Source organism: Dermatophagoides farinae, chromosome 6, assembly GCF_024713945.1.
Source record: "Dermatophagoides farinae isolate YC_2012a chromosome 6, ASM2471394v1, whole genome shotgun sequence".
NCBI classification, from domain to species: domain Eukaryota; kingdom Metazoa; phylum Arthropoda; class Arachnida; order Sarcoptiformes; family Pyroglyphidae; genus Dermatophagoides; species Dermatophagoides farinae.
In genome coordinates, this window is record NC_134682.1 from 2,632,257 (window position 1) to 2,652,055 (window position 19,799).

The following is a 19,799-nucleotide window of genomic DNA, read 5'->3' on the forward strand; positions in this document are numbered from 1 at the left end:
TGGATTATCATCATCATCATCGTCATTTTTAGCCAATGTATTCAATCATCATAATCGATTGATTGGTATTTGTGAAATGATTCTTTCACATACATGCAAAACAAAAATTTAAATCATGAGCCATACTACTCATACTCTCACGCCATCTGACGTTTCAATATCTAATGAAAAAGGATTTTATTATTTTTTTTAATCAAAAATTGATTCAGGAAAAAGCAATAATTTAAATTAAAAAAAGTAAATAATTAACAACAATAATAATTTCATATATCATATCATATAGCACCAGCCATCTGTGCTGAAACCGATGGATTGTTGACTTTTTCACCTAAAGCCTGTAGAATTTCTCCACGATAATCATCAAAATCGCCATCAATTTCAGCAATAGAATGATCTTCAATCACCCAAAGTTGACAATCAGTTTCACGGATTAATCGTTCATCATGAGTGACAACGATAACGCCGCCTTGAAATTCATTAATGGCTTTAGCCAGTGCATCAATCGATTCTAGATCAAGATTATTGGTCGGTTCATCAAGTATCAATATATGTGGGCCACGTAATGCCATTTCGGCTAATGCAACACGTGATTTTTGTCCACCACTAAGCTGTCCATTCGGTATTGTATGTGCATGTGATACAAGACCAAATGATCCAAGTTGTTTACGTGCATCCTGATATGTTAGATTGAATACACGCATCAGATATTCGGTTGGTGTTTCCGATGCTGGTAAATGTTCACCAGAATGTTGATCAAATTTAGCAATACGTGCACGATGATTTTTTCTCAATTCACCACTAACAGGTTCAACTTCAGCTGCAAGTAATTTTAGAAATGTTGATTTACCGACACCATTTGGACCAACAATGGCAATACGTGAAGACATATCGATACCAAAATTTAAATTTTTAAATATCAATTTTCCACGTTCATAACCAAAATCAACATCATGTAAACCAAGAATTGGTGGACTTAACGAAGGTGGATCAACAAATGTAAATCGTACCATGTAATCTTTTTGTCGTTTAAGAAGATTGCCCACTTGATGTTCACCTGATTTTCGTGCCTGATGTTCTTTTATCTGTTTTTCTGCCGCTTTACTTGATTTACCAGATTGTTTTAGCTGTTTCAATTGTTTTTCCTGTTTGCCCAATTCTTTATTAAATTCTCGTTTCTTTTGTTCATACATTTTTTTGAATTGTGTATAATTTCCACGATAATAGAATAATTTTTGTCGATCCAAATGTATGATATCAGTACAGACGTTATCCAAAAATGATTGATCATGCGATACGATAATCAATGTTTTTTTCCATTCCTGCAGATAATTATCCAACCATATGACAGCATTCAAATCCAGATGATTAGTCGGTTCATCTAGCAATAGTATGGATGGTTCAATAAATAATGCTCGTGCCAATGATACACGCATACGCCAGCCACCGCTAAAATTTTTTGTCGGTCTATCTTGCATTTCGGCCGTTACGAAACCAAGACCTGCAAGAATTCGACGTGCACGTGATTCAGCACTATCAGCACCTATAGCTTGTAGTTCATCATAAATTTCTGTCATACGTTCAGAATTTTTTAGGCTATCCGTTTTGGATAGTTTTTCCAATTCTTCCATCAATTCTTCACGTTTTTTATCACTTTTTAATACAACCTGTACGGCAGGTGTTTCATCGGCCATCACTTCTTGTTCGCAGAGTAAAATATCCAATTCTGGTGGCAAACGTAAAGCACGTTTATCGGCAATATGACGTAATAATGTTGTTTTACCATGGCCATTCGGTCCTACAAGACCATATCGACGGCCCAATGTAATCGATAATGATGCATTCACCAATAATTCTTTACCAGCAGCACTCATTGAAAATTCTTCCACTTTCAATGCATTATCCACTAATGATGCACCAGATGTGGAAATGGTAAAATTCTTATCCAAAGTCATACATTCTTCTAATAGTTGTTCTTCTGCTTCACGTGCTTTCTGTAATTTAAGTTTTCGTTTTTCTTTGTGTGTTAATTTGGCCATTTTATTCGTTACTTCATCAACTGATTTATCATTATCACCTTCGTTATTTTCTTGTTCATCATCATCAACATTTTCATCGTCATCATTATCATCATCATTGACGACTGGTTTTGATGATTTCTTCGTCTCTGATTTGGTTTCACCTAATTTCAATTGCAATAACAATTTCAGAATTTCAAGCAATTAATTTAATTGGTAAAAAACTTACCTTTATCGTCTTGTGAGGATTTACCAACTTTTTTATCTTTATTTTTCTTTTGTTGGCTCGTTTTTTTACCCACAGTAGTCACTATTTGATCATTTGCATTCTTCAAATCATCATCGGTTATAATTGATGGCACTTCATCATCCGAATCTTCGAATCGATTAGTTTTCTTTTTTTTCGGCATCTTTTTATTATGGAATGAAAAAAAAATTAAAACAAACAACGAAATTAGTTAGAATTGATGATTAAAATTAGAAATGTTTAAAAGCCGATACAACAAAAAAAAGGTAGAACAATATTTATATCACGTGGCACATGTGATTCGAAATGAACGACTATATATAAAAAAAATCGGCGATACTATCGATAATGGTCAATTTTCAATATATTTTTTTCAAAATTCAATTTTTTTTTTATTTCAAATTGATAAAATTGAAAGGTTGTAGTCACAATTATTATTATTATTAAAATATATTCAAATACAATTTAAGTAATCAAAATTGATCGATAGAATTATCATTAGTTCACTTTAGTGATTGATGAAATTATTAAAAAAAAAAATCCAACATACAATTTGAATTATCAAGTAAATAATAAAATTGAGATTAACTAGAACAGTGGTCGGCGGCAACCTTTAGTAAGTATTCCAACTTTTTCGACCAGTGCCAATGTAATGATATGGCTTTTAGCTGCCGAATGGTTGCCGAGTAGTCCTGATCTATAGAATAATAATATTTTCTTCTTTCAAATAAATCAGGATATAGTGATAATAATAAAATAAAATAACATAATAACGGTTAATATAATCTTATATTTTGGTTTTGTTTCAATTTATCATTAATGTTTAAAAGATCACACATATATATGGATATATAGTTTTTTTTTTTTAATAGCTGATTTATGAGATTCACAATTTGCTGCAAGTCATCATTATTAATGTAGCTGTTTTGTTTTGTTTCATTTTTTTTCTTTTTGGCTGCCTGAATTCATTCATTGTGTTTCTGTCGATTTGGATTGATTAATCTTCATTTGGTTTATTGTTCTTTGGTTGATGTGGACGTTTCACTCGTGAATATGGTCCAATATTTGGATCAATTATGTAACGATAAATAACATTAGTCCATGAATGATGTGAATGTAATGAATCATAATATTCCGGTGCAATTTTTCGTACTTGAGGTAATAATATACCTGGTATGGATGGAAAATCATGATGTTCAACATGATAGCCAACATTAAATGTAATCCAATTTAATGGTCCATAATATGAGCAAGTTTCAGGTATGAGCATTAATCCATTATGAGCATAAACACCATTGATAAATTCACATTTAGATAATTCATCATCGACGGTAATTTCATCACCATTTTTCAATTGTTCAAGTTTTTTAGCCTTTTCAATCAAATCTTTTTTGTTTGTATCGAACATTATATAATGTTCGGAGATGAAATGACCAGCAACTGGATGTAAACCCATTGCAATCAATGATGAAAAAACCATATATAAAACCATACGAAAACCAAGTGTTTGAGCAATCACAATATCAAACAACAGCTGTATGATTAGGTTTAACAATTCAAAAATGTTTGGTGGTTTTGGATAGACAAAAAATGGCCGAAATCCATAGAAAAATGGTTGTAACAATACCCAAATAAATTTCCGTACAGTTGTAGTAAATATTTTTGCTTCAAAACGTGATGGAATATCGGTATCGATGACATCATCACCTTGATAACGATGATGTTCAAGGTGATATTTTTTGAACGTAACACTCATTGGAAAACCGATCGGTAGATTAGCAAATATACCGAACAATTTATTATATAATGGCCGATTCGGTCCGAATGCTTGATTATGTGATATCTCATGAATGGCCAATGTTAATGTATGATTCAATACACCAGTAAAACAATATCCAAACAGAATAAATAGCCATAATGAATGAAAATGACTCAATAAATATACGGTGATTAACTGTATGATTACAATAGCTATAACAATCCATTTAAAACGGCTATCGATTGTCATTAATTTTTTGATTTGTGGATATTTTTTCAATATTAATTTTCTTCGTGTTGCATGTGGTTCATCTATATATTATTATATAGTTGGATCATTTTTTTTTCGAACGAATCATTCAATCAATCAATCGAAAGGACAGTTTCGATTATTCCATTATTAGTTGGATCATTTTTTTTAATCGATCAATCATTATAGAAAGAATAAACAAATATATTGAGAATTAATAATAATCAAACAATAATTCATGATCAAAAAAAAAAACGTATAAACATACCCGTATATGACCATTCATAATCACAACGTGATACTTGGCTGCCCATATTTTGATGCAAATTTTTTCGATTCTTTTTTTTTTCTTTTGTAAAAATAATCTTTGCTCAATTAGAATGTTTAAATTTTTGAAATGAAATAAAATGAAATTCGAATTTTTCGGCTTTTGCCGTTTGTTCGTTTAGTTTGTTTTGAATGAAATCGTTCTTCAAGACTTGATAATAATTTCAAGTTTTTTTTTTTGTTCGATTCGAGTATTTCAAAATTGAAAGTAAATATTATCAAAAGCACACGTAATCGACAACGAAAAAAAAACGTGAGTTTTTCAGGTTTTTTTCGATTTAATGCTAGATAAACACCTATCAAAATGAGGAAATATAAAATATGTAAATTAATAAATAACTCAACAACTACATACGATATGATATCAAATGGTGAAATCTGAGATGAAAATTTAGATACTACCGATATAGAAAATGATGCACAAACAACAACCAAAAAAAAAAACAAGAAAATTGTTAACAAAAACAGCGATAAAAAAAAAAAAGAAAAATGGCCGGCTTCAGCGCAAAATCTTTAAAAAATAAAAATAAAGCATCACAGACACATATAACAGAAAAAAAAGAAAGTTGGATTGGAGAGTATATTCTCCAAAAATTTAACTAAATCGATTCATCGATTTGTCTATCGATAGTGTCGTTCACCAATGTTGATGATTGATTTCATTGAAATATATTAAACTAGATTCAAAAATTTAAATTATTGAAATGCATTCATATTCAATATCTTGATTACACACAACATACGAAGTTAATTGTCCAATTTGTCCAATCAGAGATCTATGTTCCAAGACAATTGTCCGAATTCGATCTATGATTCGATGATAGATATGTTCGCCAATATTGGCGCTCACTCATCATTGTTGTAAAGTAACAGTCAATATTGGAGAGTACTCGCCACACTTTTTTTCTGTGAAATCTATCATATGTACCGATAATCATCGTTTGATGAAACAAAAAACAAAACAGAATTTGTATCCATGATTCTACATTGAATGTTGATCAAATAATCAATAATGTATGTTGACAAAAATCATCTACAATCGAATGTTGATGATGATGATGATGACGATGATGATGATGACAATGTTATCCATCAACCTAAACAACAACAACAAAAATTTGAAAATTTAAAAAAATTTTTCCTTGAACAATTTTTACCAAATGAATGGCCGCAAAAATATCTTTGTTATGATTTACGTTTAACATTGTTTGCATCGGCATTGTATAGTTTAAAAACGACAACACTGTTGAAACCATATCCCAGTGATTATTATGATAATGACCATCAAGAAATTCGTCGTAATGAATTAGTAAGTAATTGGAATTGTTTTATGTGACAATACAATTCGATTCTTACATTTATAGATGAAAGTTTTTGAAACAATATCCGACCCAATAAATCGTGTACTACTACGTAAGACGGAACAACCACAATGCTATCAAGATCGTCATACAGTGAAATTAGTTCATTGGGTTCTTTCGCAAGGATCATTCAATCTACAACAAGTCAGAATCGAAGACATTGATCAAAAGGTTTGGTTTGAATCATATCGACCATTTAATATTTATTTTTTTTCATCACAATATCCTCAATAATAGGCACGTGATATTCTTGAAGATAATCTTGAAGAACAACGAAATCGATTACGACCAAATTATCTGTTTGCCATAACACATCCGAATGATTGTCAACGTAATCGTAAATTCAACGATCTAGCCGCACAATATGGATCATTCTATGCGTTTCATGGTTCACCTATGGAAAATTTTCATTCCATTCTCCACAATGGATTAATATATAGCCTAAATAAACGAAGTATGTTGGGTATTGGAACATATTTTAGCTCAAAAATTGAAGTGGCCATTCTATTCAGTCCGTTTGGAGCGAATAATTTTAAAGGATCACGTTTGGGTAAAAAACTTAGCTGTGTTGCCATGTGTGAAATTATCGATCATCCAGATATTGAGGCTAAAAGTAATAATAGATTTGATTGATTTTGAAAAAAAAAATAAAAATTTCAATTTTTTTTTCGTTTTTTCTTTTTTAGAGAAAAAAGATACTTATTATGTGGTTGCCAATGATGAATTGATACGCATTTCCTATCTATTATTATATTCATCCGATTCATCGACCAATAATCTTCATCATTTGAATGTTTCATCAATACCATTCGGGTAAACATACAATATATCTATGATGATAAGTTCGAAAAAGAAAAATTTATCAATTTTTTTTTTAATTTCATATACCTGATCAAAAAAAAAAAAAAAAAAAAAAAAACAAACAAACAAACAGAAAACCAGAATCGATCGAAACGACCACTACATCTAATGTGACTTTTTTATTGATAATGTTTTTATTTGCTTTTATCGGATATTTCATTACCAAATCATCGGATCCATGTTGATGCAATGAAGATTTCACCATTATGCCAGCAATGGAATTCCCAAAAAAAAAGACAATATATTTTTATTACCTGTGATTATTTGATAATATCATTTTAGATATTCCATCTATGAATATGAGTGTAATAGGAATTTTTCTTTTTATTTTTTCTTTTTGATAATTTTTTCATTATGAAATTAAAAAATGTAACTCAATAAAAAAATTTTTTTTTTTTTTGATTTTAAAATTGAAAAATCATATATACAGTAATACCCCGCTTAACGCGGGGGTTACGTTCCAAAAATTCTGAGCGTTAAGCGAAACAGCGCTAAGCGGGGCTATCTTTACATAATGCATTTTTACCCTTCATATACAATGTAACAATGTAATGCAATGTAGGGTAATTATACAGCGTTATATCGAATCAGCGCTAAACGGGGCAGCGTTAAGCGGGGTATGAGTGTAATATAAAAGAGTAAGCCAATTAGTGTTTGTGTGTATACATCCAACAGTAGGGAATGCCTTTGAGCAGTGCTTTTTGAGAATGCTTTCAACGCCATCTGTTGGTAAAATGTTTCTGAAGTGGTGAGATGTAGCTTTGATAATGTTTTTTTTTTAAATTGTTTTAGCTTTAAAAATTGACACCTTTGGCTGGATGCCAAGTAGGGGGGGCGGCGCAGCCGTCCCCACCTGCGGGTGTCCAGCTGTATTGACCGTCAAGGATTGATACCTTTGACTGGATGCCAAGTAGGGGGGCGGCGCAGCCGTCCCCACCTGCGGGTATCCAGTTATATTGACCGTCAAGGAGAAAGCCCCGCAGGGCCAGCCTGGGCAGGCGCGAAGCGCCTGTACCGGGCTGGTATTCTATAAAAGTACAAGTATCGATTGTATCGGTTATAACAACGGTGTGACCCACAAATGAGTATTATATCCGTTTAACGTGCGTTTAACACTGACGTATATAAGCAAATGTTTTTTTTTTTGTTTTTTTGTGAGTTTTTTCATTGTCAGCATTCTATTTTCTTTTACAATTTAAAAATTTCGATTTTCAACAAAAAAAAATGGACAAAAATAAATTTGTTTATCATTCTCAAAAATATAAACATTTATTATTGGACGTTGAAAAAATGAGCCTCGATGATGATGATGAACTTTTGAAAGCAAAGGATGATGAATATCTTTTGCAACGTTGGAATTGGATAAAAAGAGCTCGAAAAAGTTACAACGAATTGTTACCGAAACTTTGTGCCAATCAACTCGAAGATAATGTATTGGTTCATTATGTTCGAACACGATTATCTTTGGAAAAAATGGCCATACGAACATATTGTTTTTTGGAACTAAAATCTTTAATCATATCCGATAATACTTGTTTTGAAATGTTCGATGTTGACAACGTCAATGATGACAATTCCTATAATGATGAAAATGATCATCATAATCAGCAACACCAACAACAACGGAATTATTCATTGTATTCGCAAGTTGTTTTGCAACAACAAGTGAGTTATAATTTTTGGAATTTTATTTTTTTATTTTTGAATTATGAATCAATCCAAATCATAATCAAATTGTTATTTTAGATGTCGGTGAAATTCGCCAATCAAAATGCATCAAATTCATATTTTCAATCACCAATCATACTTCGAGAAAAATTTCATCATCAACAACAACAGCATCATATACAGCAACGGCATCCATATTTCGATATGAATGAACATCTGATGGCTATCGAACGTATAATGATTGATGTGAAAAATATGGCCAATATTGATCGTAAATCGATCGAATTTTGTGCATTGGGTATTGATTGTAATTATTTTGAAAAAATTGTTGAACGAATGTTTGAAATGATTAGCCGAGATTTTTGGTCCGATGATAGTATACAAAATTTAGCTAAATTCTGGAAAAGCTTATATGAACTGCCAGTGAATTCAGAATACTGTTCAGAAAAAATTCGTTCTATGTTTCCAGTGATTAAACTTGGCAATATTCTTACATATTTATGCTTAAAAGATGTGGAAAATTCAATAAATGATCAAGCAACAAAATTTATTCAACAAACAAATTTCGCCAATACGAATGATCGTCATTTAAAATTTTATACAATTACATTGGTTAAATTGATTGCTAATCTTTATCGTGTGAATGCCATCCCTTCACAAATGATCATTTTCTGTATGAACCTATTGACTTATATATCATTAGATGAAAATTCTGATTTCAATATGCCATCTGAATTTAAAATGGATTGTTTATATATATTGATTGACACATTAGGTTTAGAATCGATCAAAAATTTATGTCACAATCGATTCATTTCAGCTGAAACAGATTCACAATCATCAGATTTCAATGAAATAATCAATCGTCTATATGAAATTTATATGACTGCTAATGTATCGAATTGTTATTCAAAACATGTGATCATGCGATTAAGCACCATTATTGAAAATCATAATCACCATTGGCGATGAGATAATAATAATAATATATAAGAACCGAAAATTTCGTTAAAGCAAAAAAAAAAAAAATTATCCATGTTTTTATTTTTATTTTGAGGAAGATGGGAACTTTTTTGTTGAAAATTAATATTTGAATAAATAAATGAATGTCAAGTTTTTTTCGATGTAAACAATAAAATTAAATATGAAATTAAAATTGAAATAGTAATGATTACCAAACAATATTATGATCATATAGATGGGATAAAGATGATTTGGATACATTCGATGATTATTATTACCAACATTGAATGCGGTAATTTTTGTTGGCTGTGGTGGTGGTGGTGGTGATGATCCAGATTCATTATCTTGATTTTTTTCCACATCAACATCGTTATTCATTTTTGATTTTCAGTGATTTTTGTTTTCGCAATAGATGATTGATCAATTAAAATTTTGGAAGAAATGAGCCAACAAATGTAATCGATTGCATATATGTGTAATTACATTATTGATTTGATAATATCTTGTACCCACCGATCGTTTTGGATAACTGCGTATGTTTTGGAATTGTTTTTTTTTTTTTTTTTTTTGATAAATAAAGCGGAACAAATATCAGTTTAAACTATTTCGAAAATAATCACATCAATTAGGTATATATTGATGTAATTTAACAAAACGCAACAATAAACTCAAAATTCAAGAATTTTGATTTTACTTTTTTTTGACTTTATATAAAAATGAAATTACCAATAAGGTCGTTGTGAAATCTTTTTATTTTTTTTTTTTTTTTTTGCTAAAAAAGGAGCAATAAACAAATTATTATGAAAACCAACTTTTGTTTGTTTTTATTTTATGGATCAATTATCATTGAATTGATTGTAAACGTTCAAACTAAACCGGTATGATTGAATGAAATATCAATTTTTTTTATTGGAAAAAAAATCATTTTTTGTTTTAATTGATATACACCAGAAAACTTGTTTCGAATTACGTCAAGAAATTATCAACCATATTGTTGCTGTTGGTCCATTTTTTCATGATAATTATTTAATATTTCTAACAAATAAATGGATTGCCTATAATACTACAATCAATTCATTGATTGGTGACATTCAATTCGATCTGTTGACCGATACGGAAATCCATGATTTTGGGCCTGTAATGAATAAATTTATAAGCTTACGTCATCTAGAAAAAATGCCCATTTCCATATATTTACCTGGCCATACTTGTGATAATAATAACGATAGTGAATTAATAGTGACATTTGTATCAAAAATTGATCATTTATATCGTACATATCGTTTTGATTTCGATATGAATCATTTGATTCTGAATGTCGAACAAAGTCGAACGAATCGTACATATCAGAAAATTATCATTAATGATTGTCATAATCGTACCATATTAATGGATAATGGTCGATTATATCTATTGGATCATAATGAAAATCATAATCGTTATAATATTTGTGTACAACGATCAAACATTGATCGTAATCGTATGGAAATCGGATCAACAATCAATGAATGTAATGATATTGATCAATCAAAATTAATCTTTTCAAATGTTCGTTCAGGATTTCTAGTATCGAATACTGGCCAATTATATCTAATATCTAAAGATTATCTATTGATATTCACACATAATACAATTATTGATCATGATAAATATTTTGTATTGACAACAAAATCATTTTATGAATGGTTAGATTGTGGTGATTATTCTTACATACAACAATCACAACAATCAATGAATGATGGTAAGAAGAGAGAGAGAGAGCAACAAGCAATTTATTCATTATTACATGTTCATTTATCCATTAATTTGATAAATGTATTTAATTTTTTTTTGTCTACTTCACACAGCTGATCGTTTCGTATCAACAATATCCGGATTATTATTTTTATTCTTTCTTATCTATTCACTTTTTGTATTTTATTTCATGTTCAAATCGAATAAATCATCATCAACATATGGTAATAAGAATCATAATCGAATGTGAATGACACCGATGTTGAAAAAAAAATTCAAAAAAAAAAAAAATTTTTATTTGCATTTCATTCTATTTTAACCATTTTGGTTCAATAATCATCAATTGTTTTTGTTGACATTTTTTTTTGATGTTGCAAAACAAACATATAAAAAATGTGCATACATAGCAACAAATATTTAAACATAAACTGATCATCATTTTTCTTCTTTGTTTTTTGTTATCATCATCTCTACTCATCTGTACTCATTATGATATAGTAAAAGTAAAATGATCTTTACAATTCAATAACAACGCAATGGCGTGATCAAAATCCATCTTCTGTATATAATGTTGATGATCTCTCTAATTGTCAAATTTTTTTTTTTTTTTTGGAAAAACAACAACATATGGTATGATAATGATTCGTATTTGTTTTTTCCTAATAATAATAATTTCACCGTTGATGGTCAACGGTAATTCAACAATGGTCACCACTACCATGTTGTCGGATAAAAAATCATCACCAATCGTATTATATTGTTGGATTTGTGATTCAAAAATTGATATCCAATGTCTTAATGCTATTCCACATGGTATACCATCGTATTCGACACCATCAAATATTCGAAAATATTTTCAACCATGTAATTGGTCCATAAATATTGTCAATTATCAATGTTTAACTATTTATTCAACTAATAATAAACAAATGGTTATTCGTCGCCAATGTGGTTATGATGATTATCATTATTCTTGTTATAAAAATCAATCCGATTTAATATGTCCATGTGATTATAATGGATGTAATGGATCATCAACAATATCATCATTTTTTTCATTTAATTTGAAAATAATTTTGGTTTTTTTCCACTGTTTCTTTTTTATTGTCACCAATACTTTTTAAATAAATTCAAATAATAATTTCGGCCATATACACACACACACATTGGTGTCGATTGTAGAAATCTTTTGAAAAACAAGAGAAAAACAATTCATAAAAAGGGGCGACCAACCTTATTCGATTTTCAAGAAAGTTTTCAAGGTTTTGTTCATCGCAATTTTTAATGATAATTTTTTTTTTCATAAAAGAAAATTTTGTTTACAATGAAAAAAACCAACACACACACACACACATGCACTCGATCCATATTTTCAAATATTTGATATTTAAAATGGTTTTTTTTCAAAGAAAAAATTTTGCAAAAAAAAACAAAATCGATAATGGTAGAGCCGGAAATTATTAAGATATTTAATTTTTTTTTCTTCTTTCTCTTCATCGATCGTGAAACCATTCGATTGATAAATGTTGAGAAACAAAACAAAAAAAAAACTGACGACAACGATTTTTTTTTTGTTGCTGTTGTCATTTTTGTTCGTCATATCCTATGAAATGTGAGTATTTTCCAAGAAAACTGTTATCGCACTTGTAAATTGGAAAATTTCTCATTTTTTTTTCTACAAAATTCTACGAAATCAGAATTTGTTGCTATAATGGAATGACGATAATTATCTGATAAACGCATGCATTGACATTTTATTCAAACTGGTCATGTTAAAGGTCACATACATAAAAATTTATTAGATATAAAAAAAACACCCACATAACAATCAACAAAGAGTGCAAAGAATAAAAAAAAAGACTAAATCGAATTTTATCGTGATCAAACGTTGACAAATTCTTCAAGAATAAAAATAAATCGTCATATTCTCGAGAAGGTAAATTGAAATATTGCGTTCTACAAAAGTATTGAATGAATGACAATAATTTTTTTTTTATTACAAAACCTGGAAAAATTTTCATGTTAATTCTTATTCAATCAAATGATGATCATATTCGTAGCTGACAATAAAAACAACGACGACGACGATAAAATTAATGATAGAAAAAATGGTTGTAAAAATTATGATGGCAAAAAATTGGTTAATGAAAAAAATTAATTTTAATGATAAATATCTAAATCGTTTGTATTTAATACTTGGCCCTATCTATCTAAGTGCATATACACCAAATCAATATGAATCTATTTATCATTATTATTCACATCTAATGTTATTGAATTCAAAACATTCATCATCATCATCACTATTGTTGCTGTCATCATTATCAAATCGAATGAAATTTACATTATTAATATCATGGATTATTGTTTTCTATTATATTTCATTAACACTTGGCTACAATATTAATAATCAAACATTTCGTTATTTAATGGGTGATTTAACAATACTAGTTGTTGGCGATAGCCATAATTCATCATTGGAAAAAAGTTTTCTAACATTAACTAGTTTTACGTCATTAATATTTTTAGTGATCATACATGTTACATTTCAAACACAGAATTGTAATGCATTACGAACATATCTCTTGTATATTGGTGGTGATGATAATATACTTGATCAAATGAATAATAATAATGATCGAAATTATTCCCGTTCAACAGTGACATTGTTCCGTTATATAGAGAAAAATATTTTAAATCGAAAATATGAATTTCGACAACTATTTAATCGTGTTTATTGTTTTGCACAGATATTTCATTGTATGTAAACTAAAAACAAAAAAAAAAATTTTCATTTTATAAAATTTTTATCATTTTTTTTTCTCATTTTCATTTTCAAAAAAAAAACAAAACAAAACAAAATCCAGTTATATTAAATCTTTTTCTACATCAATATAATACGGACAATATATCCGATGGAAAATTATTATGGCAAATCATCATACGAATAATAATGATGCAGATTAATATTTCTGTAATAATTTTTTTACTATCATCAGTATATTCACCATTAATGATTGCTGCCAATCTGATTTTAATTGGTTTTCGTAATGTAAAACATTGTCGCCATATAATAAGATATGAATTGAGCCGTTATCGATCAATAATGATTAATAATAATAATAATAATGATAATAATAATTATTATTCTGATATGAAAACAAAATCATCAACAATAACAGTGATACAATGGGAGATTAAAAAAGCAACAATCATATTCATACGTACAATCATATTCGCTGAAGAAGTACAAAAATATCTTTCCAGATTATTATTATGGGCATTGATTGTGACAATTGTTGCTAGCCAAATTACAAGAAATTGTTTGGAACATTTAATCATCATCAATCAACATATGACCATAAAGATATTTCTTTATTATTTTCTATGTCTTGATTATTTGGTTATCATTTTACTAACATATTTTGTTTCCAAATTGAATGCCGAACTAAATTCATTACATATTGAATTGGAAAAAGTAATCATCCAAATGAATACGATATCAAGTTTTCGTTTTAAATTTCAAATGGCATGTTTTTATGAACGTATTATTGGTAAAAAAACATTCGGCATATGCATCGGTTCAATTACAGTACTGACAAGATCAGTATTTATGCGAGTATGTTCATATTATGTGGAATTTACATTTTTTTTTTAATTAATTTTTTTTTTGGTTCCAAAAATAGATCATTATCTTATATATTCGTTTCACGATTTTATCATATAAATTTGAATGAAATTCCGCTGTTGTTGTTGTTGTAACCTATGGAAACATTGAAAAATTGGAATTTTTTTTACCGTTTTGTTTAGAATATTATCACTTGATCATTTTATGGATCGATTACTTTGCTATCCTCAAATATATTCGTGTAATAGATATCATCATCATGGTCGTGTTTGATAATTTAAACGATTCATTTCTTTGTTGATTGTTTTTTCTTCTTTGAAAAATTCCAAGAAAAAAAACACAATAATAAGTATGATCATTATATTGGAAGTCATTTTGTTGTAAGAAAATTTCAGAATAAAAAAAAATACAAATACAAATACAAATGAATTTGAATACTGAATGAATTAATGAATGCTGTTTTTATATCGTTTGTATTTAACGTGAAATAAAAAAGAAAAAAACTTTTTCTCTTCATAAATGATTCAAATATCAACAGAATCATGATCTAAATGAATTAATTCATATTCTTTTGTATTCGTCGTTTCAACATCGTGTGTTTCACCACATTGATTATTGCTGACAATTTTTTTTCATTAAGAATTTAAGCGATTCTTACCAGAACAACATTATTCGTTGTATTTAAACGTTTTTCTTTTCATTATTTATCAATCAACAGTGACCAAAGTGGTCGTTGTAATGAAATTGTGTTTCACTAATTTTGCAAAAAAAAATTATTCATCAATCATCATGAATGTAATCGGTAATAAAAATTGGCAAAAATTTCAAAATAATTTTTACTATCAAATGTCACGATTATATCTTTGTTCATTCACACCGATAAATTATAAATCAATCTATCATTTTTATACACATTTCATGTTATTGGATGACAATGATAATGAATATTCATCATCATCATCATTATCATTATGGTCATTATTACCATGGAAAGAAAAATTATGTTGCTATTCAGCAATACTGATTATAATCTATTATCTTGGTATAAGCTTGAAATTCATTATCATTAATGATGATTTAAAATTTATATTCGGTGATATTGGCCACTGGATTACTAATGAATCTAGATTAGCTATAAATCTATCATTATTAGCCGGTTTTACATCGATTATGTTATTGATAATCATTTATTATTCATTGAATACAAACAAATCAATTTCATTGCGAACATTTCTTTTATTTATGCTTAATGATGATGATGATGATGATTGTGTTGGAAATAAAATTGATGATCATCATCATCATCGTTTGTTTGTTGTTAATCAAAAACATCATCATCATCATTCACGACAATCAATGATTATCATTCATTATTGTTTTATTGATCTAAAAATGAATAGAAAAAAATTTAAATCAATTTTCAATAAAATTTATTGTGTTGCACAATGTTTTCACAGTAAGTAAGAATAAAATTTCCAAAATATTATCATTTCATCCATTTACATTTACAGTGATTCTAAATCTATTCATACAATCATTCCGTATGACAACATATATATGGTATAAACCATTTTGGCATATAATGACAAGAATATTTAGCCTACATATTCAACATATTGCATTCAATTTTATGATTCTACATGGTATTTATTCACCATTATTAATTTCTGGTTATCTTCTTTATATTGGATTTCATGTAATACAAAAAGTTAAATACAAATTATATAAATCAATGCGTCAATATAAATTGATAAAAACGATTTTCATTATTACTAAACGACATTCATTATGGTATCGATTAAGTAAAATTCAATCGGATTTAGCTAAAAATCTTAATATCTATAGCCGTATTGTTATTTTCGTTGAAAATGTTCAAATTGTTTTGGCGAAATTATTGTTCTGTGCATTATTAGTTACATTTGTTGCCAGTCAAATTACATTGAATTGTATTCGTAATCTATCCAATGATAGTACAATCATTTTGATTTATATGTATTATTTTTTAATCATGGATTATGCCGTCATCATTCTATTATCATATATTGTATCGAAATTCAATTCAAAAATTAATTCAATTCGTTTTGAAATGACACGTATTATACGGATGACAAACGATTATTGTGATAATCATCAACGATTCGAAATGATGTTCTATTATGAACGATTAGTTAATAAACACTCATTTGGCATTCAAATTGGTACAATTACCGTACTTTCTTCGGCCATATTCATGCGGGTAAGTTGTTCTTGTGACTTTGTTGTTGTTGTTTTTTTTTTAATATCGATTTTGATTTTTCAGTTAATAATCACCTACATACGTATTACAATGTTATTGAATAAATTAAATAATACATCAAATGAAATTGATCTTGTTTGTGGTGGTGGTGGTGGTGGTAGTGGTGGTCGATCTTCTTGTAATCACGATATTTATCAACATTGACATTTTTATTTTTTGCCTAACGAAATTCAAAAGAAACAACAACAACAACAACAAAAATAATGGTTAAATATTAAAGAAAAGAAATTTAACGAACCAACCGAAATTCTATGATTCATTAATCATTCGGTAATGAGATTTTTTTTCTACATTTTTTAAAAAAAATTCTTTTCCAATTCATTTTTGTTTGTTTTGTTGCTAGGTTGCTTAGCATTTAGAAGATCATTTATTGGTGAGTTTTTTGATGAAATTTTTTTTTTCACCACCAGAATTGGATTGCTACATTTAAATAAATATTTCAATGGAATTTTAAAATTGATGATGATGATAATAATGATAATTATCATTATTATTTGATGTGGATCCATCTCTCATCATTATCATCAAAAAAAAAACAATCGATTGTTCGAATCAATCATCGATTATTTTTCCCCAACCCCCAATTAATGGATATTTTATTTTGAACATTTTTCTTTCCTTTTCTTACTATTATTATAAAATTTAAAATGAAGTTATTATGAAGTTTTTTTTTTGTTATTTATTTTAAGTACACGAAGAAGGCATTTATGTCATTTGCATGAAGTTCCTGTTTGAATTATGTCGTTTATAAATGAGAAAAAAAAATTACATATATTCATCATTCTCATTCAACGAAAGAATGATTAAATCGAAAAAAAAAATTTAAAAAGAGAAGAAATGATGATTCTTTATTTTTTTTCTTGAAAAAAAATTATTATAAAATTCCAATTCATTTATTTGATTTTCAACCGTCAAAAATGGCAATACCCACAGTAACAGCAACAGATTATAAAAGTGAAACATTTTTAAATAATATCTATTATCAAATGTCACGATTATATCTTAGTTCATTTTCACCACAAATACATCAATCAATTTATCATTATTATACAAATTTTATGTTAATCACACATCGTAGAGCAATATTGTTTATACCAATAAAAGAGAAAATTTGTTGGTGTTTATCAATATATTTGGTTATATATTATTTCTGTACCAGTTACAAATGGATCAATATTGATGATGATACAAAATTTTTATTCGGTGATCTTGGCAATCTGATTGCTGAAGATTCTATTGCTGCATCATTTAGTATATCATTATTGGCTGGTTTTGCATCATTAATGTTTTTAATTATAATCTATTATTCATTACATACATTATCATCACTTGGTTTACGTACATTTTTATTGATAACACAAAGTGATGATCCATTCATATTTGAACAAATAAAACATCAAACCAAACAACCAATATCACGTGCTACAATTTTAACATTAAAAATTTTAGATAAAAAAATTCATTTAAAACAACAAAAATTTCGTCAAATATTTAATCGTGTTTATTGTATTGCACAATTTTTTCATGGTAAGCATATACACACATTCATAATGATTGAATTGAAAACTAATCAATTATAATTCATTACATTCATAACAAACCAGTGATATTAAATCTGTGCATACAATTATTCAAATTATCTAAATATTTGCAAACAAAACCATTACGTTTGATATTTTTGCGTATAATTCTACTGCAATTAGCATATATTGCATTCAATTTCATGTTCATCTATATTTATTCACCATTAATGATTGCCAGTTATCTATTATATATTGGATTTACATCCATAAAAGTATTGAAAATGGAATTAAATCAATCAATGAATAATTATCGATCATTAATAATGAAAAAATTGCGACTACAAACAAAATTTTTACAAATTTTCTTACGAAAAATTGAATATGAATTATGTTTCAATATACGTGTATATAGTCGTCTGATTATATTTGCTGAAGATGTACAGATTGTTCTGTCAAAATTATTTATCTGTGCATTATTAGTTACATTTGTTGCCAGTCAAATAACAATGAATTGTTTGAAACATTTATCACCCGATAGTACAGTTATAATGATCTTTATGTATTATTTTCTTGTAATGGATTATGCAATCATTGTATTGTTATCATTTATTGTATCAAAATTTAATGCCGACCTCAATTCGATACGTATGGATCTTAATCGTATTGTTCGTTGGACAAACGAAATGGCATCGATACGTTCAAAATTCACGACAATGTTATTCTATGAACGTTTAGTGAATCAAAAGCCATTTGGAATAAAAATTGGTGTGATTACCGTATTGACAAAAGCTGTATTTATAAAGGTAAGTCGTCTTTTCAGTTCCAGTTATTCATTCATTTGTTAATTAATTTAATTTTGTAAAACAATTCTCTCGTAATAATCTAGCTTCTTATATTCTACATACGTTTCACAATGTTATCAGGCAAATTAAGTAACACATTAAATGAAGTTAATAAAGCCTCATTTGATGATGGTGTTGGTAGTGGTGGTGGTGGTGGCGGTGATGATGGGCATAAAATAATAAATTATCATCAATAATATAAAAATAAAATTTCACAAACTTTTTTGATTACTGAAATTTCCAAAGTAAGTATTGATTTTTGGAAAAGTTCAATCTTTTTTTTAGCAAAAAAAAAAAATGATTTCTTCATTTTTTCGATGTTCTAT

The 19,799-nt window shown here is 28.1% G+C and overlaps 5 protein-coding genes across 9 annotated transcripts; 4 read left to right on the forward strand and 1 right to left on the reverse strand.

Moving 5' to 3' along the window:
* Positions 1-162: 162 nt before the first annotated feature.
* On the reverse strand, positions 163-5,178 carry LOC124494009 (delta4-sphingolipid-FADS-like protein ifc). Of its 4 annotated transcripts, XM_075731908.1 has the most exons (5): positions 4,953-5,178; positions 4,539-4,893; positions 3,645-4,332; positions 3,301-3,521; positions 163-1,987 (listed from the first exon to the last, which is right to left on the reverse strand). In XM_075731908.1, exons 2-5 carry the CDS (start codon positions 4,582-4,584, stop codon positions 276-278), a joined length of 2,667 nt encoding a protein of 888 aa, XP_075588023.1. In that variant the 5' UTR covers positions 4,585-4,893; positions 4,953-5,178; the 3' UTR covers positions 163-275. The 4 variants fall into 4 exon arrangements, with proteins under 4 accessions (XP_075588023.1, XP_075588025.1, XP_075588024.1 ...); XM_075731910.1 differs by lacking the exons at positions 3,301-3,521; positions 3,645-4,332; positions 4,539-4,893; positions 4,953-5,178 and adding exons at positions 2,245-2,425; positions 2,852-3,263 and having other exon boundaries at positions 163-2,179; XM_075731909.1 differs by lacking the exons at positions 3,301-3,521; positions 3,645-4,332; positions 4,539-4,893; positions 4,953-5,178 and adding exons at positions 2,245-2,425; positions 2,813-3,263 and having other exon boundaries at positions 163-2,179.
* A 42-nt stretch (positions 5,179-5,220) lies between these two features.
* Parp16 (Poly(ADP-ribose) polymerase 16) lies at positions 5,221-7,205 on the forward strand. 2 transcript variants are annotated; one of them, XM_075731912.1, is made up of 5 exons: positions 5,221-5,906; positions 5,962-6,129; positions 6,196-6,571; positions 6,645-6,771; positions 6,893-7,205. In XM_075731912.1, exons 1-5 carry the CDS (start codon positions 5,610-5,612, stop codon positions 7,002-7,004), a joined length of 1,080 nt encoding a protein of 359 aa, XP_075588027.1. In that variant the 5' UTR covers positions 5,221-5,609; the 3' UTR covers positions 7,005-7,205. The 2 variants fall into 2 exon arrangements, with proteins under 2 accessions (XP_075588027.1, XP_046913100.2); XM_047057144.2 differs by lacking the exon at positions 6,893-7,205 and having other exon boundaries at positions 6,645-6,775.
* Positions 7,206-7,933: 728 nt separating this feature from the next.
* On the forward strand, positions 7,934-9,643 carry LOC124494008 (uncharacterized). The gene is made up of 2 exons (XM_047057142.2): positions 7,934-8,484; positions 8,566-9,643. Exons 1-2 carry the CDS (start codon positions 8,044-8,046, stop codon positions 9,457-9,459), a joined length of 1,335 nt encoding a protein of 444 aa, XP_046913098.2. The 5' UTR covers positions 7,934-8,043; the 3' UTR covers positions 9,460-9,643.
* Positions 9,644-10,043: 400 nt separating this feature from the next.
* Positions 10,044-12,169, forward strand: LOC124493356 (uncharacterized). The gene is made up of 3 exons (XM_047056425.2): positions 10,044-10,328; positions 10,402-11,191; positions 11,298-12,169. The coding sequence occupies exons 1-3, from the start codon at positions 10,251-10,253 to the stop codon at positions 11,432-11,434; spliced, it is 1,005 nt and encodes a 334-aa protein (XP_046912381.2). The 5' UTR covers positions 10,044-10,250; the 3' UTR covers positions 11,435-12,169.
* A 731-nt stretch (positions 12,170-12,900) lies between these two features.
* On the forward strand, positions 12,901-19,670 carry LOC124493670 (uncharacterized). Its single transcript, XM_075731848.1, has 10 exons — positions 12,901-13,120; positions 13,245-13,944; positions 14,052-14,803; positions 14,871-14,902; positions 15,634-16,268; positions 16,324-17,048; positions 17,112-17,140; positions 18,064-18,606; positions 18,735-19,434; positions 19,518-19,670. Exons 2-10 carry the CDS (start codon positions 13,281-13,283, stop codon positions 19,668-19,670), a joined length of 4,233 nt encoding a protein of 1,410 aa, XP_075587963.1. The 5' UTR covers positions 12,901-13,120; positions 13,245-13,280.
* Positions 19,671-19,799: the final 129 nt, after the last annotated feature.